This window comes from Hippocampus guttulatus, chromosome 8, assembly GCF_054856545.1.
Source record: "Hippocampus guttulatus isolate MCC_2025c chromosome 8, RoL_Hgut_1.0, whole genome shotgun sequence".
In the NCBI taxonomy this organism is placed as follows: domain Eukaryota; kingdom Metazoa; phylum Chordata; class Actinopteri; order Syngnathiformes; family Syngnathidae; genus Hippocampus; species Hippocampus guttulatus.
Genome location: NC_141268.1, coordinates 20,408,403 through 20,432,832, shown reverse-complemented (window position 1 = coordinate 20,432,832; position 24,430 = coordinate 20,408,403). Strand labels below are relative to the sequence as shown.

The window sequence follows — 24,430 nt, the reverse complement described above, 5'->3', positions numbered from 1 at the left end:
TACTCCTGCGTTGTATGCCGTTGCGTCCAAAGTTACCCTGATTCGCCGATAGATGGGGACATTGTGAAGACGTCACATTCTCGCGGTAAGTGCAAAATATCGCGGTGTTTCTACCGACATTTCGTGTGCATCCACCGCGGTCCCTGCCTGCTTGCTTTTTCAAATCCAATTTTTTGCAGAGACGGAAGTGAGCATCCAAGACGTCCGTGCATGAATCAAACACCTGAGTGTGTTAGTTGACAGATTCCTCGGTAAGAATTCCCAGGAGAGACGACCTGCTTAAAATGTAAAAAGATTTATAACACCAGTCGCCGAAAAATGGCGACTCTGGCCCGCTACCACACACACACACGCACGCATACATACAAAGCAGGGTTGTTTGTTAGCTAAGTGGCTAATGGGGCGTAGCATGCTCGTTTACGTTGATGTGCTTCTATCGGAACTAGCACATAATATGGTTTGTAATAGTATCACAATGGTGTCTTGCCGTCTAAAATGATGCTTAGTTATAAAAAACAACAACAACGTGAATCACTGGTCATTCCAGATTGTATGTTACTTGTAACCGAGGTCAAGTCAATGCCTAACGCGTCGTTGTATGTGTTTTGTTAACGTGTGAATCAGCTGACGTTAGTGCAGCGTTTTGCAGAAACTTAAGTGATGGAAGGACTTTGTGTGAAGCAGTTTTTTTTAGGTTCTGGCGTTACAATGGTCTGCTGACGTCAGATCCGCCGTCAAGAGCAGTCTGGCGATGATTTGAGCCTCATTTCTTCAAACTTTATTTTGAGTAAATGCTCGAAAAACGTTCCATGTTGGGTTGCTGCTTTATTGGATGTAATATTTATGGAATGAGTTGGATCAAGTAAATCTCTTTACATTTGTGTCTGGTTACACGCAAATAGTGACATTTTTGAGGCATTTTTGTGCTGCGTTGCAAGACTGAGCTCATCACTCTGGTTGCTGGCTGTGCTCCCGATGATCTGCTATGTCTTATGAATGTGCTTTTTGCTTTTTCTGGCCATTTAAAAGGATCTTGTCTGTTTTTCATCTGCTGATTGCTGTGCAATTTACAACGGAAGCTTTTCTCTTCACTACACTGGTTGTTTCCCCTTGTTTATTTTTTTCCAGTTTTTTTTGGAAGTGCTTGTTGTACTTTGGTCTAGTGCCCACTCAAATGATGTTTTGATTTGTTCCTAAAGAGTTGTTGTTGCTGCTGCAAATTCTTCATTTTGGCCATATTTCTGAGGATAAAGCGGTTCGGAAGATGAATGAATGAAAGGTCCAGGCCACTTCAGCACGCAAGGACACCTCATGACTTAGGTTGCCAGTGTGTACTGGGTAGTAAATAGTCGTATGGACAGCATGCCTCTATCTGCTATTGCCTTTTCCACTGGTTCTACCCAGTTCCAAGTAGAGTTGCACCATTTGCCCACCCTTAGGGTGTCCTCACTGCTCTTGCTAGATGTGATATGGTTATTTTCCACTTTGGAAGTTGACCTGTGTCGTTTGATGGAATGTGGCAGTGAAGTTGTGCTTTAGGTTTACTGAAATCTCCCTTCTATTCACAAATTGGGATATCTTCCCTGATTGGCTGGAAACCTGCCAATGTTTGTGCCTTTTTTTTTTCCAACACTCTAAAATGGTGGCATAGACTTGTTGAAATAGGAATTGGAATCATGGAAGTCCTCTATGTTGTGTTGTGCGTACTGAGCAAGACTATACTGAAGCGATGGACTCTGACTGGGAGGTGAGCTTTGTCTTAGGGAGGGGCGAAGTTTGGCCTGGGTTGTTTGTGGAAGTTAGGAGAGTCTTGGCCGCATACATGTCCATGTGCACTCCAAGCGCATTTAAAGGAAAAAACATTCGGTGGTAATCTGATTTCCGAGTTTGTTTCTCCACAGAAATGAATTACAATTATATATTTTTTCCAATTCATTGAAAGCACATTTTTAATACTGTACGTATTGTAGTAATTGTGTGCTTTTTAAGGGGCTTGGCCCAGTGAGTGACATCAGGAGCTGGAGTTGGATTGGCCAGTGGTAAGTCTGCATGTGAGCGTCTGGGTGTGAGGCCCACAGCAGCTCGTTGTGCATTTTCATTTTGTATTTTTTCCCCATTAGCAAAGAAAAAAAAAGTCTGAAAGTGCATTGGCCACTGTGGATCGCCTTTCCCACTTACCAGAGCATTGTAGGTAAACTAATTGCTCAATTTTTTTTTTTCTTGACTTCACTTTGACCACAGGGTATGTGAAGCTTGCTACAGCACATGTATAAAGTTACCTTATTTTTCTTTCCTTTTAGAAATGTTGAAATGTACCTTACTTTTTCTCTTTTTTTTCCCCCTCCTGTTTTGTTGTTCTTGTTTGGTCGAATGGGGTCTTCATCCAAACAATGCGAATCACATGTAAAACAACTCCCACTGCCCAGGAAGCGAATCGACTGAGAGGATTTGCTGAATCAATATGAAATGGGGGCGGGGGCATTGCATGGCATCAGTTGATAAATATTTTAACGCAAATTTCCTGGTAAGTCACGGTTCCACTGTTTTAACATAGGTCATTACAAAACCTTTTCAATAACCTTTTTTGGGGGGGGGGGCTAATGGCGGTAGGGCTACGTTCCTGTCCGTCGTGAGTAATCTGCATTATTGTATTGTTGGTGTGCTTTGTAATGACATTGACCTTGGTTCGGAAGTCAGCTGACTTGAAATAGTTTGACGCCTTGTTCATACAGGTTGGTGGCGCTGTGTATGTTTTTGTCTGAATATTTTGTTCAACCTGTTTTCATGGCATTGCTGTGTGCTTTGAGATTTTCCAATGAGCTGCTGGTATTTTGCTGGATGGTTATTTGCTCATGCTAATATAAGGCTAATGTGCGGGTCGGATGTGCTCTGTTGGGTTCACAACATTTTTTTTTTTCCTTCCACACTTTTTCATTGGTGTCTGCGTTTCTCTGGTAGTGCTACGCTCTTGTGGTATCATGGTCTTTATGTGCTACTGACTTTTTTTATTTAATCTGGTGGATGCCAATTAAGATTAGAAAATGTTTCTCATGGATATCTAAGTCTTGAAGGAAGTGGGTTTTTTTTTTCTTTTTATTGTACAACTGTTAAGGCTTTGTTTAGGTGTCCAGCAGAGGCAGACCCAAGCCGGGATCGAACTCTGCACTGTGAGATGGACGTGTTAACCAGTCGACCACCGTGCCACCCGGTGGTCACAACTACTTGTAAATCTTAAATTAGCTTAGCAATTAGCTTGGATTCTCCATCTTCTGTTGTTTACTCTTCGTTAACCCTTCGTGAGAACGATACTTGTCAGAAGTTTATCTTATTCCCTGACAGGAGGCGATGATAACTGTCAGGTGTCACTCCGAGACGTCTTAAACCGCACTATCGAGCCAGCCTCATTGTTTGCTAACTGGTGTGGCATACGTGGCACCGCCTGCTTCCTGAGCATAGGTGACGTAAGCAAATTGTGCCACATTAACGTACGCACTTGAATCTACCACAGCTCACCTTTTATGGGAATATCTCTGCGGTTCAAGCATCAGGGGGGGAAAAAAACACCCAAAATATGTGATTCTCAGTTTTGCTATGCAACGTGTTTAATGAGGCGCAAAATGCTAATTTTGACTTGCAAACTGTGACCGGTTATTTTCAGCCTTGCGTTCAATGGTGGCACGTAAGATAAGCATGACATCCCCGGCATTGATTTTAAAATGGTGCCTTTTTGTTTTCTTTGTCATCCAATTTTACATTCCATCTGTTAGCCGATCAAATGACAGAATTGCATCAAGCTTTTCCCTACATGACAACCCATACTATACTACTGCAAAGGTTACTCGATAGTAGAGCAGTTTGATATGGAAATCAACCTGATGCAATGGAAACATGGGAAAATGCGTACTGAGCAAGACTATACTGATAGGTTGAAACAAGGTTTTTACATTTTTGAATCGACTAAAATGTCACATACAGTATATTGGGCGGAGACATGTTTGTGGCCCTTGTTTTGGAGATGTTGTAGGTCTTTACTGATTCTGTGCTCTGTTAATTGTGGCCTGCTACATTTATTCTATGACACAATGCCCGTATACAAATTTAAACTGTCCCTGCCTGATGTTAATTCTGTTTTGGAAGCTTGAGCTCATTACTCTCCAAGTAGTAGACTAAATTCAAGTGTTAAAGATGGGCTTGGAGTTAAGCTTTCTTTCATTTTTTTTTCTCTTTCTCTGCAAATGTTTTGCACCTTCACCCCTAATTCCTCACTAAAGAACTGCTGGTTTCCAAATGTTTGGTTAGGATGCCCCAAAAAGTTCCACGTTTTGGAATAAAATATTACATGTTTGCCATATATCTGGAAACCAGGGGTCTGGTTTCTTTGTTCCTCATCTGACGGAAGTGTTGCTCTCTCCCCAGGTTGTAGGCCTGTTGATTAGCTGTCAGTATGGCGGTAGTCATCAGACTGCAAGGTCTGCCCATAGTGGCCGGCACCATGGACATCAGGCACTTCTTCTCTGGCCTCACCATCCCTGATGGGGGCGTGCACATCGTGGGTGGCGAGCATGGCGAGGCCTTCATTGTCTTTGCCACCGACGAGGACGCTCGGCTGGGAATGATGCGCACAGGTGGGTCCATTAAGGGCTCCAAAGTGTCGTTGTTGCTCAGCAGCAAGACAGAAATGCAGAACATGATTGAGTTGAGCAGGCGGAGGTTTGAGGGTGGCACGGCTGCACCTGAGACCGCCACACCTACGACAGCTAATCGCCCAACTTCCGCGGCAGCTATACCCACCATACAGTCGGCCGCAGCGGGAAGAAGTGGTAGCCATGGAAACCCCAGTTTCAGTAATACTCCCGCAGTGGTGACTGTAAGCTCTTCACAGGAGACTCCGATTCACAAAGCCACTGCTAGCCTGGCGAGTATGGTGCCCAACTTTCCTCATGGCTACAACGCTGCCCCCGCCATTACAACAGCCCTGACGTCTCTCAACGCGGGCCCTCCGCTCATCACGCCCATGCCCTCCATGCCAACGATGCCCACGTTACCCACGGTTCCTCCTCCCGTGTCGTCCTTACCCCCTGTCCCTACTGTCAGCCAACTTTCCCATGGGCCTCCTGTACCCCCAATGTCCCACCTGTCACATATGCCTTCTTTGCCACCTTTCAACCCCACCATGCCCCCACCCGGAGGACTTGCCACAGGCCTGCCCCTCAGTACCCCAAACCCGATGCTGTTCAATCCCCTCACTCCTCTTGCGTCTCTGGGCCTCCAGGCTCACATGAAGGCAGCTGCAGCCACAGCCACTGCAATTGGTGTGTCCAATCCAGATGAGTTGTTTGTCCTCTTGCAGAACCTCTCATTCTCCTGTTCAGAAATGGAGATCAGGGATTTTTTTCGGGGTCTGGGGGTGGACGGAGTGCGCTTGTTGAGAGATGGCCAAGGTCGTCCGACCGGCCGAGCCATGGTCAAATTTTTCTTTCCCCAAGATAGCTTTGAAGCCGTGAAGCGGGGTGGTGGCATGATGGGTCAAAGGTTCATCGAGGTCACCCGGAGCTCAGAGAGGCAATGGGCCACCCTCAATCACAGCACGATGGGTCTGACTTCTCAAAATATCGCTAAACCAAACATTCAAGACCAGAACCAACGCCATACTCAAGCCAGCGACATGGGTCGGGAACAGCGAGGGAGGTCTAGATCTCCACATCGTCAAGAGTTCTGTGTTTACCTGAAGGGCCTCCCTTACGAGGCTGACAAAAAACAGATCAAGGAGTTCTTCAAAAACTTGTCCGTGGTGGAGGACACTATGTACATCGCCTACGGCCCCAATGGACGAGCCACAGGAGAAGGCTTTCTGGAGTTCAAAACGGAGCAGGATTACAAGACTGCACTGGGTTCCCACATGCAATACATGGGTTCTCGCTTCATCCAAGTGCACCCCATCAGCTACAAGGGAATGCTGGAAAAGATTGACTCCATTCGTAAGCGCGAAGCAATGCAGAATGATGGCAAGAACCAGGATGGCCTCAAAACGCCAAGAAACTGCGCTCATATCACCAACATCCCTTACAATATCTCCAAGAAGGATGTGCGTGCCTTCCTGGAGGGCATTGGGCTTTATGAAGACACGCTAAAGGTTTTGACCGATAGCCACGGCAATGGTTTAGGGCAGGCGGTCTTCCAGCTTCAGACCGAGGAAGACGCCCGTAAAACGGAAAGACTTCACCGCCAGAAGCTCAATGGCCGTGATGCATTTGTTCATCTCGTGACCTTTGAACAGATGAAGGAAATTGAGAGGAACCCTCCGCCCCAAAACAAGAGGGGCCAAAGAAATCAAATCCAGACCCAGCAGAGCCAGAAGCATGGCCAAGGCCAGCACCTGCCGGCCCAGGCGGTTCCGCAGCAGCCCCAGCTCAATCCCTTCACAGGGATTGGCGGTGAGGAATTTAACTTCCTAAGAACCACAATGGGACACATCAACAGTTCTCCATTTGTCACTCCGTTCTCCACTCCTGGAAATGGTGTAGCGGGACCACCTCCCCTGCCCCCGTTGGCAGTAGGACTTGGCGAAGTCAATCTTGCGGTCGCTCCTCCACTCATTGCAGGTCTTCCCGGAGCTCCACTTCTTGAGCCGCCGGGTTTTCGACCGGGTGTGCCAGGGGGGCCTATGTTTGGTCAGGATGGGCTGAGGGGCTTGGTGCCCTTTGACAACAGCAGCAGGAAACCAAGTGGAACAGTACAGAACAGAGGTGGACTTGGGGCTAACAACAACAACCAAGCACGTCAAGGGGGAGCGCCTCCCGGTGGACCTCCAGGTTTCAACCCAGGCGCAGAGGGTCTCTCCACTGCCCCCGGGGCACCCAACAACTCTAACAGTCAGCGCTCTGCCGCCTCCGCTGCTGCCCCAACAATAGTCAAGCTGCAGAACATGCCCTTCACTGTCACCGCCGACGAGCTCATGGACTTCTTCTACGGCTATGACGTGCTCCCCGGATCCGTCTGCTTGCAGTTCAGTGACAAAGGCATGCCCACCGGCGAGGCCATGGTAGCCTTCCAGAACCCGGAAGAGGCCGCCGCCGCCGTTATGGATCTAAACGACAGGCCCATTGGAGCACGGAAAGTCAAAATTAGTCTTGGTTAAGGAACCTCCTCGTCTCAAGACCCTAACTGCACAGACTGACTCTAAATGTACCTTTTACGCTGAGCCGGTGCCGGTTGGGTACTGGTGGTGAGAGTTTGCTGGCTTCGTGTTGACTGGTTGATAGTGGAGTTTCGTGCATTCGCTACTTGGTATTGATGGTCTCTGTAATTGTGATGTGTTCACAAAAATTCACCCTAACAGCACACATCTCACGTCACCAGGAACAGTTCTGAATCCATGTTTATATCTAGCAAGACAAAACCAAATAACCAAATGAATTAAAAAAACAAAAACAAAACATCAATCTAACCGAAGATGGTGATTATGAAAGGAAAATGTGGCGATAGCTCCGGGCTTGTTTTACTTGTCAAAACAGTGGCTGTAACAAGTTTTGCTCGTCAGCACTCAGATGGAATATAAAAAGTGAACACAAAATGTTGAAGAATCAATCCCATTGCTAGTCTTGTTGAAGTTCCATTGCGCCAGCAATACCAGCGGTGAAGGCCCTGAGCAGATTTTCATGGCAAAAGGTCCAACATGTACTCGATGCAAGCAACAGAATAGAGAGTTCGGAAAATAGCCTCAATCGTCTGCCAGTGGAAGATGCTGCAAGGCTGGCCTCAGTATTTTAGCTCCTAGTGCATTTACGGTTAAAATAGCAAAAACTCCAAAGAACTGGGACTTATTTTTGCCACTAATTCCAAACAAGTTCTTAACCTTTTTGAAAGCATTGCGCAACCACTTGAAGACTTGTATGTTCCATTGTTCAGGCCATTTCGAAGTCACTAACTTGATGACCATGATGATGACAAATTGCCTGGGGAAAAATGCAGAATTGTGTTCTGTCGCATTGGTAACACTCATGTTGCTGCCTTGATGCGTGTACATCATGTGCCCCAGCTGAGGTTCTTTCACATTTGCGGTCGCTACGCTAGTGCCGCCACATGCTGTGTTGCTACGCTAATATCGTTACCTGTTGTTATTGTTGCGGTTAAAACGCGTGCGTTTCCGTTTGTTCTCTTGCTGTCAAACTCAATGAACTCTGCTGTTGTGCTTATTCCACATGAAATGTCTGCTCTTTTTATTTCTCTGCTTCTGTGTCGCATTGATGATGATGGTGGAAAGCAACTATAAGTTGTCACTGCAGCTGCAAAGGGGTGGAAAATGTTCGCCAAGTTTCCAGTAAATGTCCATGGGAAGGTAATCTGGAGATTTTTTATGTTTGGTACCTGTCCTTTAGAATTATAAGAATTCACCGGAATTGAAGGTAATAGTATTCAAGAAGCGCATCGTACTCAAGAAAATATGTAACACGGTGCCTTGAGACACCCCTGACCCATCTTAAGAGTTTTTGGAGATACGAGCTGTCATTTTTGCTTCCACTTTGTGCAAAGATTTTACAGACAAGTGCTATATGGTGGCGGCAAACTTAACTCACGTCACAACAAGCAACATTTTGGCAAATAGTGAACAATTCTTTAAAAAAAGAAAAAAGTGTCTTTAAATTGTTAATTTAAATTTACTGGCACTGCCCGTTGAAGTTTACTGTACAACTAAACAACATGACACATTGTTTCAAACAAGACGATATAACAAAACCGTATTCAGAGGCATTTCATCTTTATTACTGCAGTTTACGGAGAAGATGGGACTGCATCAATGTAGCCGACTAAATTCCCGTATGTCTGGTTGTCAAGCCCCCCCCCCCCCCCCCCCACAACGGAGCAGAACAGTACCCATTGAATTGAAATAAAAACCTATCAGCATCATGTTTGTTTTGACGGGCGAGAGGCTGGAGAGGATTACTTCCATTCTCATTCGTTGTAATGGAGAGAGATTGAATGAGATGCGAGTTACCCGAGTGGTCACAGAATAAATTGAACTCGTATCTCAATGCAACAGCTTGTAACTGGAAAACACTTACGTTGGGTTACTTGTAAATCAAGGCACCACTGTACTTGTATGAAATTTGGTTGTTAGAGTCAGGATTATGATAGCATATAAACTATACTTGGGTTTAGGGCCTGACCGATTAATCCGGACGGTATTGGCTGTTTTAAAATGGTCAAAAACATAAGCAATGATAATGATGTTCAAACACAAACCCACTAACTCACTCCCCCCCCCCCCCCCCCCAAATGGCTGATTTTGGTAGATATTTCTGTCTATTGTAAAGTTAAGCAGATTCAAGTTAAAATAAGTCAAAAGTACAACCAAATGGCAAAGTATTGTAAGACAATAAGTCAAATTTCTATATTGTTGTAAGCGTCAAGGGACCAAAAAATAATGTGTTTTGACTTATTGATTGGTTATTGGAATTTCATTCTGCCAAATATTGACACCAGTCTAATAAAGAAAGAAAATAAATTGGTCAGGTCCTTTGAAGAGCCAGCTTTCAATTTTGAACTTTGAGGTTCCATCCATTCATACATTATTTGAGCCGCTTATTCCCCATGAGGGTCGCAGGCTGTCCTCCCTTTAGGCTTTCCATGGAAAGTTTCCCAAATTCCTTGAAATATATGCAAGTCTAACTGTCACATACATTTTTGGGTGTACGGACATGTTGCTGAACGTACGGAGGTCATCGTGTTGCTGTGAAGCGTTATGGACAATTTGTCAGACCTGTCTGATTGGTCGATGAGTTATTTCTGTTTTTTGTTTTTTTTTTAATGGTTATGTTGCTGTGTTTGGATACCCAAGCATACACGATGATACACAATAGGTTTGCAGTCTTTAGTCTGCAGCATTTTTAGTTTGGTCGCATTTTTGTTGTACGTATTTCGATTTGGGATGGTTTCAAGTGTCTGTATGATCCCCCATAATTTGGTCTGAACATCCTTGTGTGCTTTGGCTAATAAAAAGGATGTACAGGATGCTGTCCTTGCCCGCCGGCCGGCCCCGGCCGCTCTCTCGTCTCCTTCTTATTGTCTTTGCATGATTCACGGACTTTTGCTGCTTCCTTGATGCCACGTTGTCCAAACTGTAAAATATGTCTTTTTGGAGTTATTTGTCAAAGCTGTCAACAACTTAGAGTTCTTGGGGCCGTGCTTTAAGTAACAAGGGGAAAAAGAATGTCTTAAAGGAACAAAAATAGACATCGTTTTTAGACCAAAGTAAATTGCGAACAATTTCAATATTTTTGCCTCAATTTGTTTTCTCCAAATATGACCATTTCTTCTAAAATAGTCTTTAATATATTATATTTTTATCCTGTAAAACTTAGACCTTAGTGTCGACCACCCCGCCAATTAATATTACAAAATTATTGAAGTGAAAATATACTTTGTTACTTCAAAAAAAATATTCAATGGATTTTTGTACAGTATGACTCTATTGTCGTGCACTTCTTTTGACATTTTGCAAATACTTTTTTTATTTGTAAAAGTTTAGCTAAAATGACCATTGTCATGTAGAGTTTTAAAATTAAATTCAGACTTAAATCTTGTACTACGGTGGTTGTCAAATTTTTTGACACTAAGTACCAGCTTTAAAAAAAGCAAACCCAAGTATCACCCAACCCTCATGACCAACTAGGTAAGCCAATGTGATCAACAAAAACAAGGCAAAGGTTTTATTCCTAAATGGTACATTTAGTATCATTGTAAGCCATCGTAACATGATGCACCGTTTGTGTTAACACTGCGCATGAATATAGGGTTATTTGAATATTTAGTGCAAATTCATTGCACTGAAAAGTTAAAATAGAACTGAACTTAGTGGTTCTTTCACGTACCATTGATGGTACTCGTACTACTTGTTGAAAATCGCCGTTGTAATATGTAAACATTATCGTTGAAAAAAAGGTATGAGTCAGTTTTCATTAGGACTCGGTTTTATAGATTTTCTGACAGAAGAATTTGTAATATGCAAGTTTGTTCTCGTCACTATCATTTTACTCCAGATTGCCCTGAAAATTTGAGACGGTACACAGAAGATTTTTCAATGACTCGCGTCTGTCCGACCAATAATTTTGAAGATTTTTTTACCAGTTTTTATTTATTTATTAAAATTCTTGGCATTTTTGTTGCGAACAAACTTCTCTTCCACTCTTATGCCCATTTATCAAGTAATATTGTAAAATAGAGTAGAGGGAGTATTTACATTCCAAGGACTTGCAGCTGTGCGAGTCTTAAATGCGAGGTTCGGGTCTATTGCTCTGAGTTTAAACAAAAGAAAACATCAGGAGCCTTGTGATATTCTGACTTCACTGTAAAATTTAACACATTTAATGATTGTAATATTACACCTCTTGTCTGTAAAAAATGTCACTCATATTGTTCCATCTTTATTCTAGCAAGATTGACATTGTACCACAATTCTAGAACTATGGTTGACCCTTGGTGTGGCCCCTTTATTCCTCATTATCCTTGGAAAGATGCAATTTAAACAAATCTACGTCTGCCTGAGCGATTTGTCAAAAGGCTTGATAGAGTCAAGCTTAACATGTTATTGAACATTTGAGAAAAATTGCCACGAGGCTGAGTGGTGGTAGGATTGCTTCATTAGCTTTGAGGTCTTGCTGCTGCCCCCACCCCCTTTTTATGTGCAACGTTCACATTGGTCTTGATGCATACATTGTCTGATTATGGACATGTTGACATTAAATCATTATAAGGTATGCATAAAACAAACACACGTGGTCTAAATGATTTAAAGTGCATTTGGTGGTGTTTTGATCTGAACTGAAAGCATGCGTTGTATTGGCGACATGCAAGTAATCTGAAATGTATGTGCAGTTAAAATAATAAAAAAGGACGAATAAAAAGTGGTGCTAATGAGGAAGTGGATGTTTGCCCTGGATCCTTCCCTTTTAGTTAAGACAATAAAAAAGGACGAATAAAAAGTGGTGCTAAGGAGGAAGTGGATGTTTGCCCTGGATCCTTCCCTTTCCCTAGGTGCCATGGAGCCTTTGTTTCATTGACTGAGAAAAACGAATCAGCGTATATATTTCTCAGATACTGTATTTCTGTTTGCCGTTCCTTGGGCTTCTCTCCTCCGTGATGTGCGAAAGCTGCGATGTGCGAAAGTGGCTCTGCATCCGGCTCAAATGTATTCCCTCCAATATAATGGCTTTGAGCATGTCGGACGTCTTTTTTTCCCCTTGCCTGGTTTTGGGGTTTTTTTCCTTTACATTTTTGCACCAAGTAAAAATGCAGTGTCGTTGATTTCATGTGAGGGAACGCTTCAAATTGGGTACAAAGGATGTTAAATTAACAGATTACGTTGACGACGTGAGACGGAGGATTTGATGTGAGTAATTTACATAATTCCATTCGTCAATTTGTTAATGTAATAGATGTGGCATCCATTTTCTGTTCGAAAAGATGTGTCCTGCTCATGGTTCGGTTGAGCTGTTGAATAGCTTTTAGTCTATGTGTTCCCGGAAGTCGTGTTCAAGGTGGGCGGGTGCTGGTTGCTGACAGTTGTTTCTGTCCAATCAAGAGGACGCTTCTTTTGCTTTGTTGTCCAATCAAAGTGAGAACTTGCTAGCTGGTTGCGCTTCCTGTGTGAGCCCCATCGTGGTTACTGGCAACACCTTCGTCACTTTTGGACGACATCGTGAATATATCGAGTGAAAAACATCCAGGCTGATGTTGAAGTCGAACCAGGTAACTGTGTTTGCTCCGTGAACAGGCATTTTGTCGCAGAGATTTTATTTTGCGGGCTCCCGGTTGGTGTTCTACGCCCACGTTAATGAACTCAATATAAACAAATTCTTACATTTTCTCATTTAATGGCTGATTTATTGTAACATGATAAACTAAAGTGCGTGTAAAAGTTCACCTCTACGCCGCTATTGTAGCACGTTGTATTTAATTCCTGTGGTGTGTCCCTTGCGAAATGTAATGGGCGTGTACTGTAAAATATACGTTGCGTTTACATTGCATAATTTTCGCCCCTTCATCTTTTTTTCATCTTAAAATAGTTTTAAGATGACAATGTTATTCTCTAAAAGTATACTTTTTATGTGGTGAGCCGTACCGTTCATTCTTGTACCCCCCCCCCCCCCCCCCCCCCACACACACACACACGTAAAATTCAACGCTTTTACTACCAGGGGCGGTTCTGGATCAATTTCACTGAGGGGGCCGGGCTGGGGCCAGGGGTTTTGATGGAGGGGCACATTCAACCCAGGGCTAAAAAGACAGATTCGAAATCGTATTTGACTTTTTATTTCTTCAGACTTTGAAATTGTAGTCATAACATTACAGTGATGAGAAAAAAAACAGTATTAGGAGGGCTAAAATGTCTGCAAGCGTAACAATACGCCGTGTCCATCTGTTGAGAATATTCAAGCCAGGGGATGATATGGTACCAGCCTGCCGGGGACAAAAATTGCAAATACACTGAAGCGAGATGTTTTACATGCATATAATTATCCAAATTTTAAAAGGCAATGTCTTATATATTGATCCTGTTAAATAAAAATTAAAATAAAAAGGGAGACTAAAAAAGTTACACACACACACACGCACACACACTCATACGCTCACACAATCACGCACACACACACAAACACGCGCGCACACACACACGCAAATAGCACTCGTGTCGTGGTAATTTCCTTCTCTGCGGACTGCTTCTCATTTTCCCACTCATTTTTAAATGGTGCAGCGCACTAAAGGGTCCGACTAGAATGTTAAATCACGCACTTTGGTTCCACCTTTCGCGTCGGTGACTCGGCACGACTGCGTAATCTGCGCTCGTAGGGGGGGCCAGAATCGGTGCTACAGGGGCACTGCCCCCCGCTGCCCCCCCAGAACCGCCACTGTTTACTACGACTCATCTTTGCAGAGCTTAAAAAAATGTCAACCTAGGTTTGAAAAAAAATCCCCATAACAGGTTTGTTCCGTGATCACAGCATATCATCTGACAAATACTTTAAATGTAGCTTGTTTGTTCGCTGACTGATTGAAAACCAAATACAGAGATACCACAATCCATACCAAGGTAGGTTTCTTAAACTTTTGTTGTTTTCTTTCCCCACACAGATGGCGGACTGTGTATCTAAGGTGGAGCTGACCATCTCCTGTTCGGACCTGCTGGACAAAGACGTGGGATCAAAGTCGGATCCGCTATGTGTGCTGCTGCAGCGCTCTGGAAAAGATAGCTGGACTGAGGTAATAATAAAAAGAATCAATCGTCTTTGGTCATACAAAACATCTTCCAAAGAGGTCAAGAATTCCAGCTCTTAACGCTTCATAATGCACAGCTGTGCCTGGAAGTCATTCCAGGTCATATCGCTGTCATGCACATCATGAAGCTGACTACACATCTTGCTATTTTCTTAAAGCTGTTATCTTTGCAAAGAAGAATCAAATTATAAAACATTGTTTGCATTAAAAATTTTTTTCTTTCCCAAATGTATTTCTTCATAAACTTTATGACCTAAGTATTAATCTACAATTCAGGAAGTATTTACGTAATGAAAAAACCCCCACAGAATTAGGTAACAGTGTAAAGCGCTTTGAGGTAGAGAAGCGTTCTACAAGTGACAGCCCATTTACCATAAACGTGCATTCCTAGCCGCCTCTGTCTTTCTATGATTTAAAGACTCTTGCATGTGTTTCCTTCCTGTTAGCTGGGCCGCACTGAGCGTATTGAGAACGCCTCCAGCCCGTCCTTTAGTCAGCGCCTCCGTCTGAACTACCACTTTGAGACGGTGCAGAACCTCAAACTGGGCATTTATGACATCGACAACGCATCCCGCGACTTGGGCGATGATGACTACCTGGGAGGCGTGGAACTCACCTTGGGACAGGTAAATGCACATTAAACTTGTATTGAATGTTCGGACACTGACCCTCAGTCTGTCAACTCTTCCACTATGCTCAAAATGAGAATTGTGTGTGCACGTGCATGTGTGTGTGTGTTCCAGATTGTTTCCAGTAAAACTCTGACCAGACCACTGCAGCTGAAGAAAGGAAAACCTGCTGGCAAAGGAAGCATTACGGTATGTAGTCTATTTATTCTGTGCTATAATAACATTATCATTTTAACAGTGTTTCATGTTAATGCTTAGATTACTGCAGAGGAGATAAAGGACAACAGATCCATCCAGTTGGAGCTGGAAGCTAAGAATCTGGACAAGAAGGTAACTGGAAAAAAACTGTATTTGCCCCTTTGCTGATTTGTAAGCTTTGATTTTTAAGTGCAAATTTATCAATATATCACACGTATGTTTCTAAACATCCAACCAATTTGACCATCTCACAACCCAAATAAATATAAAAAGCAGGCCAAATTTTCTGCGAGACAGCAGAGTTCATTGGTATAATTCATCACAGCAAAAAGTCCAGATCCTGAAGTCTCAAAGCATCCCGAGCCCAGACAGTGACAAAAACTGTTGGCATCCTCTTTGTCAAATGTAGTTTCACGCCAGTAGCAACAGACTTGTGAAATGTAAAAGAATGACGAATCAATATTTTTCATCATGTCTGTATTTGTTTGTTTGTTCAGGACACCTTTGGCAAATCGGATCCCTTCCTGGAGTTCTTCAAAAAAGGAGATGATGGAAAATGGCAACTGGTGCACAGAACAGAGGTGCTGAAAAGCTCAATTTGATGATGATGATGATGATGATATTTCCACCAAACACTTTACAAATTGCTGTGTCCATGTCTTGTTTGTGCATGTACAGGTGGTGAAGAACAACCTGAATCCCAGCTGGAAGAAGTTTTCGGTGCCCCTCCAGACATTCTGCAGCAGCGACCTGGAAAGGCCTCTCAAGGTACCCACCAAATGAGAACTCCACTTTGGCAGAAGCTTCCACCTACTTTTTACCAGACTTGACCTGCTCTCTGTCGCCCTCAGGTGGATTGTTCCGACCATGACAGCGACGGCTCGCACGACCTCATCGGCTCTTTCACCACCAAAGTGTCTGAGCTGCAGAAAGCTGCCTCCGGCTCACCGGTCAGCTGGCAGAGTTCGACTGCGAAGCGCAAGAGATTTTCCTCATCTTCATCTTCGTCGTCTTATTTGTGTCTTGTTCGCGCTCTGTCCTTCAGGTGGCATTTGATTGCATCCATCCGGACAAGCAGAAGAAGAAGAAGAGCTACAAAAATTCTGGGGTGGTCTCTGTGAAAAGCTGCAAGGTACCACTGACTGATTCGCTCCAACTATGATGCGATATGATTCACCACAGTTAGGATCAGATTCACTCCACTTATTCCGGGCTCGCTGACAACAACAAGATGGAATTAATTCATTTATGATATGAGTCACACTGATAACAAAACCATTCACTCCAATTATGATCTGATGCACTCCAGTGCAAGATAAGATTCATTCCTATTGCGACATATAATCCACTCCCGACTACACTTCGCTGGGATTCGCTTTAACTACCATCCGATTCACCTGCGTTACGATTCCCTACGAAGCCGACTCCTGTTACGATGTAATGAGGCACACTTGGGCTGGCGTCTTCCTTGATTGGCTGTTGCGTGACGTGACTTTGTGTTTGTGATGTTACAGTTAGCCACGCAGCACAGCTTCCTGGACTACGTGATGGGCGGCTGCCAGATTAACTTCACCGTGAGAGCCCTTCTAACACACACACACACACGCACACGCGAGAGTTTCACTCATGAGTTTTGTGTGTGCATAGGTGGGCATTGACTTCACGGGCTCCAACGGGGACCCTCGCTCGCCCAATTCTCTCCACTACTTGAGTCCAGACGGGTTTAACCAGTATCTGTCTGCACTCTGGTCCGTGGGCCAGGTCATCCAAGACTATGACACGTCAGTACAATTTTTCCACACGCTCTCGATTTACGCAACTGCAAGTGGGACGAGCCCATTTAGCAAAACAACTTAATATGAATCTCGATGTAAGGTGTCACATTTTTTATTCATCTGGCAGACTCTTTGTGTTTGGATCAATTTGAGTGTCAGTGTTTTGGCTAATTGTGATTTTTTTTGTTGTTTTCCTTTTCTTGTTTTCAGTGATAAACTCTTCCCAGCGTTTGGTTTTGGAGCCAAACTTCCTCCTGACTACCAGGTGCTTATGTAGTTGAAAGTGCACTTCCTTAATTAAATTGGAAGAAATGACACGTGTAACAGTGAATCGACATCAGGTCCATTATCAAATGGATCAACTATTTTGATTGTCTAGAAATTGTTTAGTCAACTTGAAATTATCCAAATCCTCTGATTTCAGTCTTTCAACAGCAGTTATTCTGATTTCTGTAGTACTAAAGCAGATTCTTTGTTTTTTTTCCAAAATACGACATTTGCGAACATCTGCGTATAGTTTGGAAAACAATCATCAAAATGATTGCCTTTTTTCTGACATGTTACGAAACAAACCCGTACCTGGATCCTAATCAGTTTTTGTTTGTGCTTCTTTTCTGATAAAAGGTTGAACATTAAAGACATTTTCTTTGTGTCAACTTAATCGAAAAAAAACATTCATAATTACTAAAGTAATCGTAAATCGTCTAAGAAATATTGGATGTGAGAACGAAAAAAAATAGAATGCATATGATGCGGGTGCATGTGTGAAATGCCCTCACGAATGTGGACATTTTGGAATGCAAAATGTGGATCTTACGAAACTGCAGGTATTTGGGGAAATGTGAAAAATAGTTCCTCTGATGTTCAGACTCAGCCGAACAGTTGGAAATTGAAATTGTGAAAATCGGCCAACAAGCAAGCCGCCTTCGCATGAGGCTCATTCGATTTCCTCGCTTGCATGGGAGCCGGAATTTAGAATTTTGTCATTGAGAATGTGGAAAACAGGAAAAATCAACCAAAATCTTCAACATTCATCCAACTTGAAATATGTATATGCTTGCTCTTTGGTTTGCACAACAAACAATGGTGGCACATATTGACGTGATTGTGTTGTGGATCCCGCAGGCCCCACATCACGAGTTTGCCCTCAACTTTAACCCCACCAACCCCTACTGCCAAGGTACGCCCCCCCGCCCCCCCCCCCCCCGTTCGTTTTGTAGAAATGCTCCCACTTAGGATTTGCCCAAACTTTCAGCAAAGGCGGAAAGAAGTCCAAATCCTCATCAGATAGATCATTCCCACTTCTTCGATATCTGACCTTTTCTGAAATCTGATCAATTGCATGTGTTCTCCTGCGGCAGGCATTCAGGGCATCGTGGAAGCCTACAGGATGGTCCTCCCTCAGCTTCGATTCTCTGGCCCAACTAACTTCTCCCCCATCGTCAACCACGTGGCCTCCATCGCCTCCGGCGCCGCCCAGAGCAACAGCGCCTCTGTGAGGACCAAAACATGCGTGGCCCACACATCCGCCGAGTCCATTGGACTGATGCCGCCGTGTCTTGTCCGCAGCAATACTTTGTCCTCCTCATCCTCACCGACGGCGAGATCACCGACCTGGACCAAACCCGGGATGCCATTGTGCGCGCCTCTCGCCTGCCAATGTCCATCATCATCGTGGGGGTGGGGCCGGCTGACTTTAAGGCCATGGAGCTGCTGGACGGAGACGACGGCGTGCTGAGGTCCACGGTGGGAGAGGCCGTTGCCAGGGACATTGTCCAGTTTGTCCCCTTCCTCAAGTTCAAAGACGTGAGTGTCCAACTCACCTAAGTTTTCTATTCTATTCTATTTTTTTACTTCTTCACTAAAAACGTAGACCCTTTCTTCTAATGCCATTTTCTTCCCGACTTTTATTCCTATGTTACGTTTTCACTTTTAATTTTCACTTCCTTTGCCTCCATTTACTACTTTCCTATTAGCCAGAGCTTTGTCACTAAAGTCACTGATTTCGACGGATGGAACAAAGGGAGACAGAGACATCATTGGTTGCAAATGCATCCTCCTTTTTTTGACCAGTGAAGTGCAGTCGTGTAATTAAGCGACTGCGTGCGCTCTGCTTTGTCTCGCCAGGCCCCCCTGGCGACTTTGGCACAGTCGGTGTTGGCTGAGGTGCCCACACAGGTGGTGTCCTACTTCAAAATGAGAGGCCTGCAGCCCCTCAAGGTGCCCGCCAAAGCGCCCGCCAAAGCGCCCGCCAAAGCGTGAAAGCTACACGTGCTGCATTCCCGCCTTCTTAACGCACTCCCAACGTACCCATCCATACGCAACGGACCAATCAGCTGCGTTTATGACGCCCTCCTTGCCCCTTTGACTAATAGTATTTTTTTATAGAGAGAAATAATTGCTTGCAGATACAAAGGACTCCACTGAAATCCACAAATAATAGACGCTTCCTAATAACAGCTATGAAAAAAAATTGCAGAGCATTGGGTAAAAAAAAAAAGTATCAAAAAGCACGGTATTTCCACTGTATCACTTTCATTGTCATAAGATGTTTTGTTTACCGAAAAGATTCTTGATTCTCATATGATTGATATTATTTTATTTTATTTTTCAAAATAATTCAACATACAAGTAACCACTTTTCTTGAAAATATGTAGCTTATTTCTCCTAAAAGCCTGACTTAATTATTGTAAGATTACATCATTCTCGTGCAATTGGGGTCCCTAAATAACATTTTGAGTGGAAAAATTAGACTTTATTACTCTGAAATGGAACATTTTCCTAAAAATACAACTTCGCAAAGAAATCGAAAAATTTTTTCGACTCAAATATTCTCGGAAGATTGCTACTTTATTTTCGCCATGTAATTAATTTTCATTCTAATCAGCGTGGCCCCTCGTACTCCTTTGTACCGATAGCTACTCTTGGACCATGCCTTATTTTGTATTTTACTTGCAAAGGACCAATCACATCCCTGCACTCTCCTGGCAGCCAATTACAAGGCCTGGAGGAAGGTTTTTTTTCCCACGTTTAATTTTTTCTCCGAAAACTATGCAGCTTGGGTGAACGCACATACAAACACACCTATCGGATTATCGCTCGTTTCCATGGCAACATGGGGCCTTAGGGCAACCTATAGACTTGACTAGTCTTCTGATTGTAGCTTCTTCTCGTGGCCATTAGTAGAAGTGCAGGTCCAAATGTTTACTATGTAACCACAGTGACCAGTTCTGTCCTGTGTGTGTCTTGTCAGTCTTTGCCAATTTTATTGGCAAGAAGTCAATTACTTTGCACTTTGGTCGATGTCCTCTCTCGATGCTGGAATTTTTGTCACAAAATATATGCAAGACTTTATCATCGCTCATCATACAACTTGTGCTGCCTTATTCCAAATGCCTTGTAATAATAATAATAATAATAAATATAGGTTTAGTAGCTTTTAATAGTAACTATACTAGAACTGACATTCACATGACCGGCATATGGGTTCCCAGCATTGGTGCCAAAAATGATGATACACAGTTAATATTTCAGAAAATGTTTTGTGGCAATTTCGGGTTTTTACCACAAACCCCACAGAAAAAGAATGTAACTTGAACAAGAAGGGGATGATAAAATATAGAAGTGCCTTTGTCAAAGTTCTTAAACTGAGCACTTCGAAAACACGCACTCGTGTGCGCCACAACAGTGCCAATGTAAAGGAAAAAAAAATGTTGCCTCTTGATGCTAGTAGAATACAAAAGGTGCTCTATCCCAAACTTAGTTAGTGTGAAAAGAGGAGGAACTTTTTTATAGGTAGACAAATATCCAAAAGTAAATTCACAATGACTTCAATTAATTTACAAAAGGTGAAAACGACACAAACTACAGTCAGATGTTGAACTACATGTCCCACAATGCTTTGCTACACAGCTCACTTGAGACCAGTAAGAAGGCACAAACTGTATTAAAAATGCTTCAAAAAATGAAACCAATAAAGCAAAAAAAAAAAACATGGCATGGGTGTTTGAACATTTTTTTCTGGTGATGCCTGCCTCTTGGGAAGACAGAGAGAACTATATAATAAATCACTTGAGATGACTTTCGCCCCCTTGCCTTTCCCTTTTACTCAAAAGATTTTCTTTTGAAACAAATGTACCTCATCGAGTACGTTTTTTTTTCTAAATTTGTTTTTTCTTTTACAATTTCATCGAAAGAATTTCACGAAGCAAAAGATGACTTCCTTCTTGTAAGCTTTTCCCCTCCTGAATAAATATGACAAGTACTACTCCCCCCCCCCCCAAGTTGTACTTTTAACCCCCTTTTTAAATAGAAAAAAATATGACTGCTTAAACAGTTAATTGACCTTTTTCTTGAAAATGCCAATTTTTTTTCTTGAAATAAAAATGTTAACTTCCTTCGTAAAATATGCATTCTCTGCCCCCCAAAACTCACGAGAGCATGGCTTTCTCCTTGACGTGCTTGTTTCCATGGTGACGGCCTCCAAGAGGCAGCTCTCTGTCAGACGTGAGTTCATCCTGGTGTCAACTGACATTTTGCTTAGGGGGGTGCGGAGGGGCTTGTTACTGTGTGATGTAAACAAGCTCGAGAAGTGCCCATGCATGCGCTAATAGGTCCTCGTAATGCTTCAAACAAGGGTCAGGCGTTAAAAGTAAGGTTTCAAGGCAGGGCTAGAATATCCGACCCGGGTTTCAAAAAATGGGTTCCGTTTTTGAAACTGGGCTTCTAGCAAAGGTTAGGGCTTCTAAAAGTAGGGCTTCAAATTAGGATCTTGAGCTTGAGGTTAAGCTTTCAAGGTAGGGTTTCAAGCCTGGTTTGGGTTTGGACTTCAGGTATCCACTTATGGTTTTAAAGGATTTCAAAGTGGAGTTTCAAACAAGACTGAGTTAAGGATTCAAGTTGGCCTTGAAATGAAGGTTTGAAGCTAACGACCGATTACCGATCTGCCTCTACTTCCTTCTTATGACGCAAGATTTATTATACTTCGGTTGCAGCTCAGCTTGTCGGCCATCAGGTGTCAGTAAAGATTGCAATTGTCGTTTTCCAGCACAGATATCGTTGTGTTGTGATTATTAATACTGTATGAATAATACACAATACTTACAATACGGAAGGCCCTGTTCCAGACCTTTAATTTGACACGTCTCAATGCACTTTGCTGTGAAAACGTTTTTAACCTTGTCATTGGTCAACTTTGACCCCAAGGTCTCCTAAAATTCAAGATCAGTCACCCCTGCAAGAGAATCAAATCAGTGGACCAAGTTTGGAGGTAATTGGATAAAAATAGAAGGATTTTCTGTTTTGTTTTTTTCGTTTGTTCGTGTGTGTTTTTTCATATTTGACATTGCTCTGACCTTGACTGTTTGATATTTGATCTCTGCCATTTTCCAAAACCACAGAATTTAAATGATGTATCTCAAGTGCTTGTTTCCAACCAGTAGTAGGGGTCTACGATGTACCGCCACGGTCGGTCGGCGTGGCGGTGACGGGAAGGCGCCTTCAATCACGCTGCCGGCGTTGTGATCGATATGTTGTGAAGTGTCATAACTCACACCTGGCTGCGGGGGCTCTCCAGGTTTTGAAAATCAATCAAGTTGCTCTTTGTGCTCACAACAAACTGACCGCTCGCGGCGCTCTGACTGCTGAGCTACGTCACAAGACGACAGACATCAGTAATGGCGATACATCCTTGGTCATCACATGGTATTATGAATTTTATTTTTTTTCTAATTTGCAATTTAATCTCTCCCACACACTTTAAATGCATATAAACATGTTAAAATGCAGTCTTACTAAAACATATATTTTGACGTAGGTGTGCCTGCTCTCCTTAAGAAATGGGAGATAATGTATAACATCACTCTCAGGAAACAAGAAGACCCGCACAGTTCTCGGAATAAGAGCCGCGGCGGGCTTACTTCACGCTGTTTATTTGTCACTCCCAGTTAAAGTTGACTGTAAAACAGAGACACAAAACAAATGAGAATGTGTGACAAAACTGTGTAATTTCTATGAAGAAAATTCTACTCACACACAACACAGAATGTCAAGTCAACAATCACCTTCCTTTCATCAAAAATGGTGCTTTTACGGCATCTCTAGACCAAGGAAGTATGTTTGAGTGCTTGAGGAGATGCCTTTGGATAAAAGTTTGCTGCCACCTTGTGGCATCTCATTTCTAAGGAAAGAATTTGCTGTGAATTGAGGCGCTTACTTTAAATAAAAGTAGTGTTTCGCAGTCATTCTGTGGCATCTCAGGGCCAAGGAACCATGTTAAAGTGAGTTGAGGAGCTCAGTAAGTAACCAACTCATTGACCAGCTGAATGACTATGACTAAAACTCGCTGACAAGTTTACGAAGTTAGTGACCGACTGATTGACCAACTGTAACTACCTGACAGACTTTGTAAGTGCCTTTGTTTGTGGTCGAGTGACAGGACGGCGCCGCATGCGCCTGCTTGTAATTTTTATGATTTAGTGGATAAATGCTCGCCTTCGACTCTCGGCCTTAACGAGGAAATCCATTGAAGGCGTGCAGCAAAGTATGCTGCTAACGCTGACGCAGATTGCCTCTCCATCACATGACAGGGGACCGATCCCTCGAGAGCGTCGTCAACAGCAACCGAGGCTGCAAAGAAACGGATGATGGACATAAGGAATTACGGTCCCTTATTTATCTCTAGGGCTCTGGAACGTGGCATGAACGTCAGCTGTCATCACGATCAATGAATGACTTCAAGGACACATTATACTGTACTCCCCCCACAACCCCTCAACAATATGTAAATGAGTAACTGTCATACTGACTGACAAACTGGCTAACTCATTCACTGATCAGACTAGCTTTCTCACTGAGTGACTGACTCATGGAGTCACCTGCTGACCGAATAACTAGGCTGATTTACTGACTAACCAGCTGTCCTACTACCTGGCTTACATACTGATTGACTGAGTGACCGGTTAACTACCTAAGTGACTCACTTACATGCTGACTGTCCTACCGATGACCAACTCTAACTCAATGACTAACCACTTGAGAAACTGTCTCACACGCCATTACGTCTTCCTCTGATGACGTAATAACAATAAACCTTTTTTTCTTTTCTTCACGCGATTCTAATTTAACCAAATGGTGACGCACACCTTTTGCGCTTAACTAAGCAACCGATCAATCGTTGATTTTCTTTTCAACTCCAAAGGGACCCTTAATTTAGTGAAAGGCAATCAATGATAAATCACGGGTGGAAAGCTGATCCTTTCTCAATAATTGTTATTCCCAAAGGAAATCATATCATGTAAAAACAGCGACAAAAACACTCATGTCGTTCTTTGGCGGCATAAAAAAAAAAAAGCAAAGTAGATGCACCTGCAAAAAGCCAAACAGAAACGAAATTGTGGAGCTAATCCTGTCGGTACGCAAGTCTCTGGTGATTTGCCAGAACACTGAGCTAAGATAAACCAAGTACGCCTGCGGTTGTTCCCCAGGGATTGTTGAAAAGGCCGAAGAGAAAGACGAAGGTGGCGGGAGAAAGCAATGAAGATCAGATAATTGTG

At 43.2% G+C, this 24,430-nt stretch overlaps 2 protein-coding genes across 3 annotated transcripts; both read left to right on the top strand.

The window, feature by feature from the left end:
• The first annotated feature begins 103 nt into the window (after positions 1–103).
• Positions 104–20,874, top strand: cpne1 (copine I). 2 transcript variants are annotated; one of them, XM_086118203.1, is made up of 16 exons: positions 104–251; positions 14,131–14,259; positions 14,721–14,900; positions 15,018–15,092; positions 15,162–15,233; positions 15,599–15,682; positions 15,780–15,869; positions 15,953–16,051; positions 16,147–16,233; positions 16,616–16,675; positions 16,749–16,882; positions 17,087–17,141; positions 18,002–18,056; positions 18,238–18,371; positions 18,446–18,682; positions 19,004–20,874. In XM_086118203.1, the coding sequence occupies exons 2-16, from the start codon at positions 14,131–14,133 to the stop codon at positions 19,136–19,138; spliced, it is 1,626 nt and encodes a 541-aa protein (XP_085974329.1). In that variant the 5' UTR covers positions 104–251; the 3' UTR covers positions 19,139–20,874. The 2 variants fall into 2 exon arrangements, with proteins under 2 accessions (XP_085974329.1, XP_085974328.1); XM_086118202.1 differs by lacking the exon at positions 104–251 and adding an exon at positions 12,529–12,747.
• Positions 112–10,011, top strand: rbm12 (RNA binding motif protein 12). Its single transcript, XM_086118201.1, has 2 exons — positions 112–251; positions 4,417–10,011. The coding sequence occupies exon 2, from the start codon at positions 4,445–4,447 to the stop codon at positions 7,136–7,138; it is 2,694 nt and encodes an 897-aa protein (XP_085974327.1). The 5' UTR covers positions 112–251; positions 4,417–4,444; the 3' UTR covers positions 7,139–10,011.
• Positions 20,875–24,430: the final 3,556 nt, after the last annotated feature.

What these genes read in the sequence shown, in the direction of transcription:
- rbm12 (XM_086118201.1), top strand. Translation starts at nt 4,445, where the DNA reads ATGGCGGTAGTCATCAGACTGCAAGGTCTGCCCATAGTGGCCGGCACC.
- cpne1 (XM_086118202.1), top strand. An exon ending in CTAAGAATCTGGACAAGAAG is followed by an intron (nt 15,234 to 15,598) that starts GTAACTGGAAAA and finishes TTGTTTGTTCAG; the next exon opens with GACACCTTTGGCAAATCGGA. An exon ending in AACTTCCTCCTGACTACCAG is followed by an intron (nt 17,142 to 18,001) that starts GTGCTTATGTAG and finishes TGGATCCCGCAG; the next exon opens with GCCCCACATCACGAGTTTGC.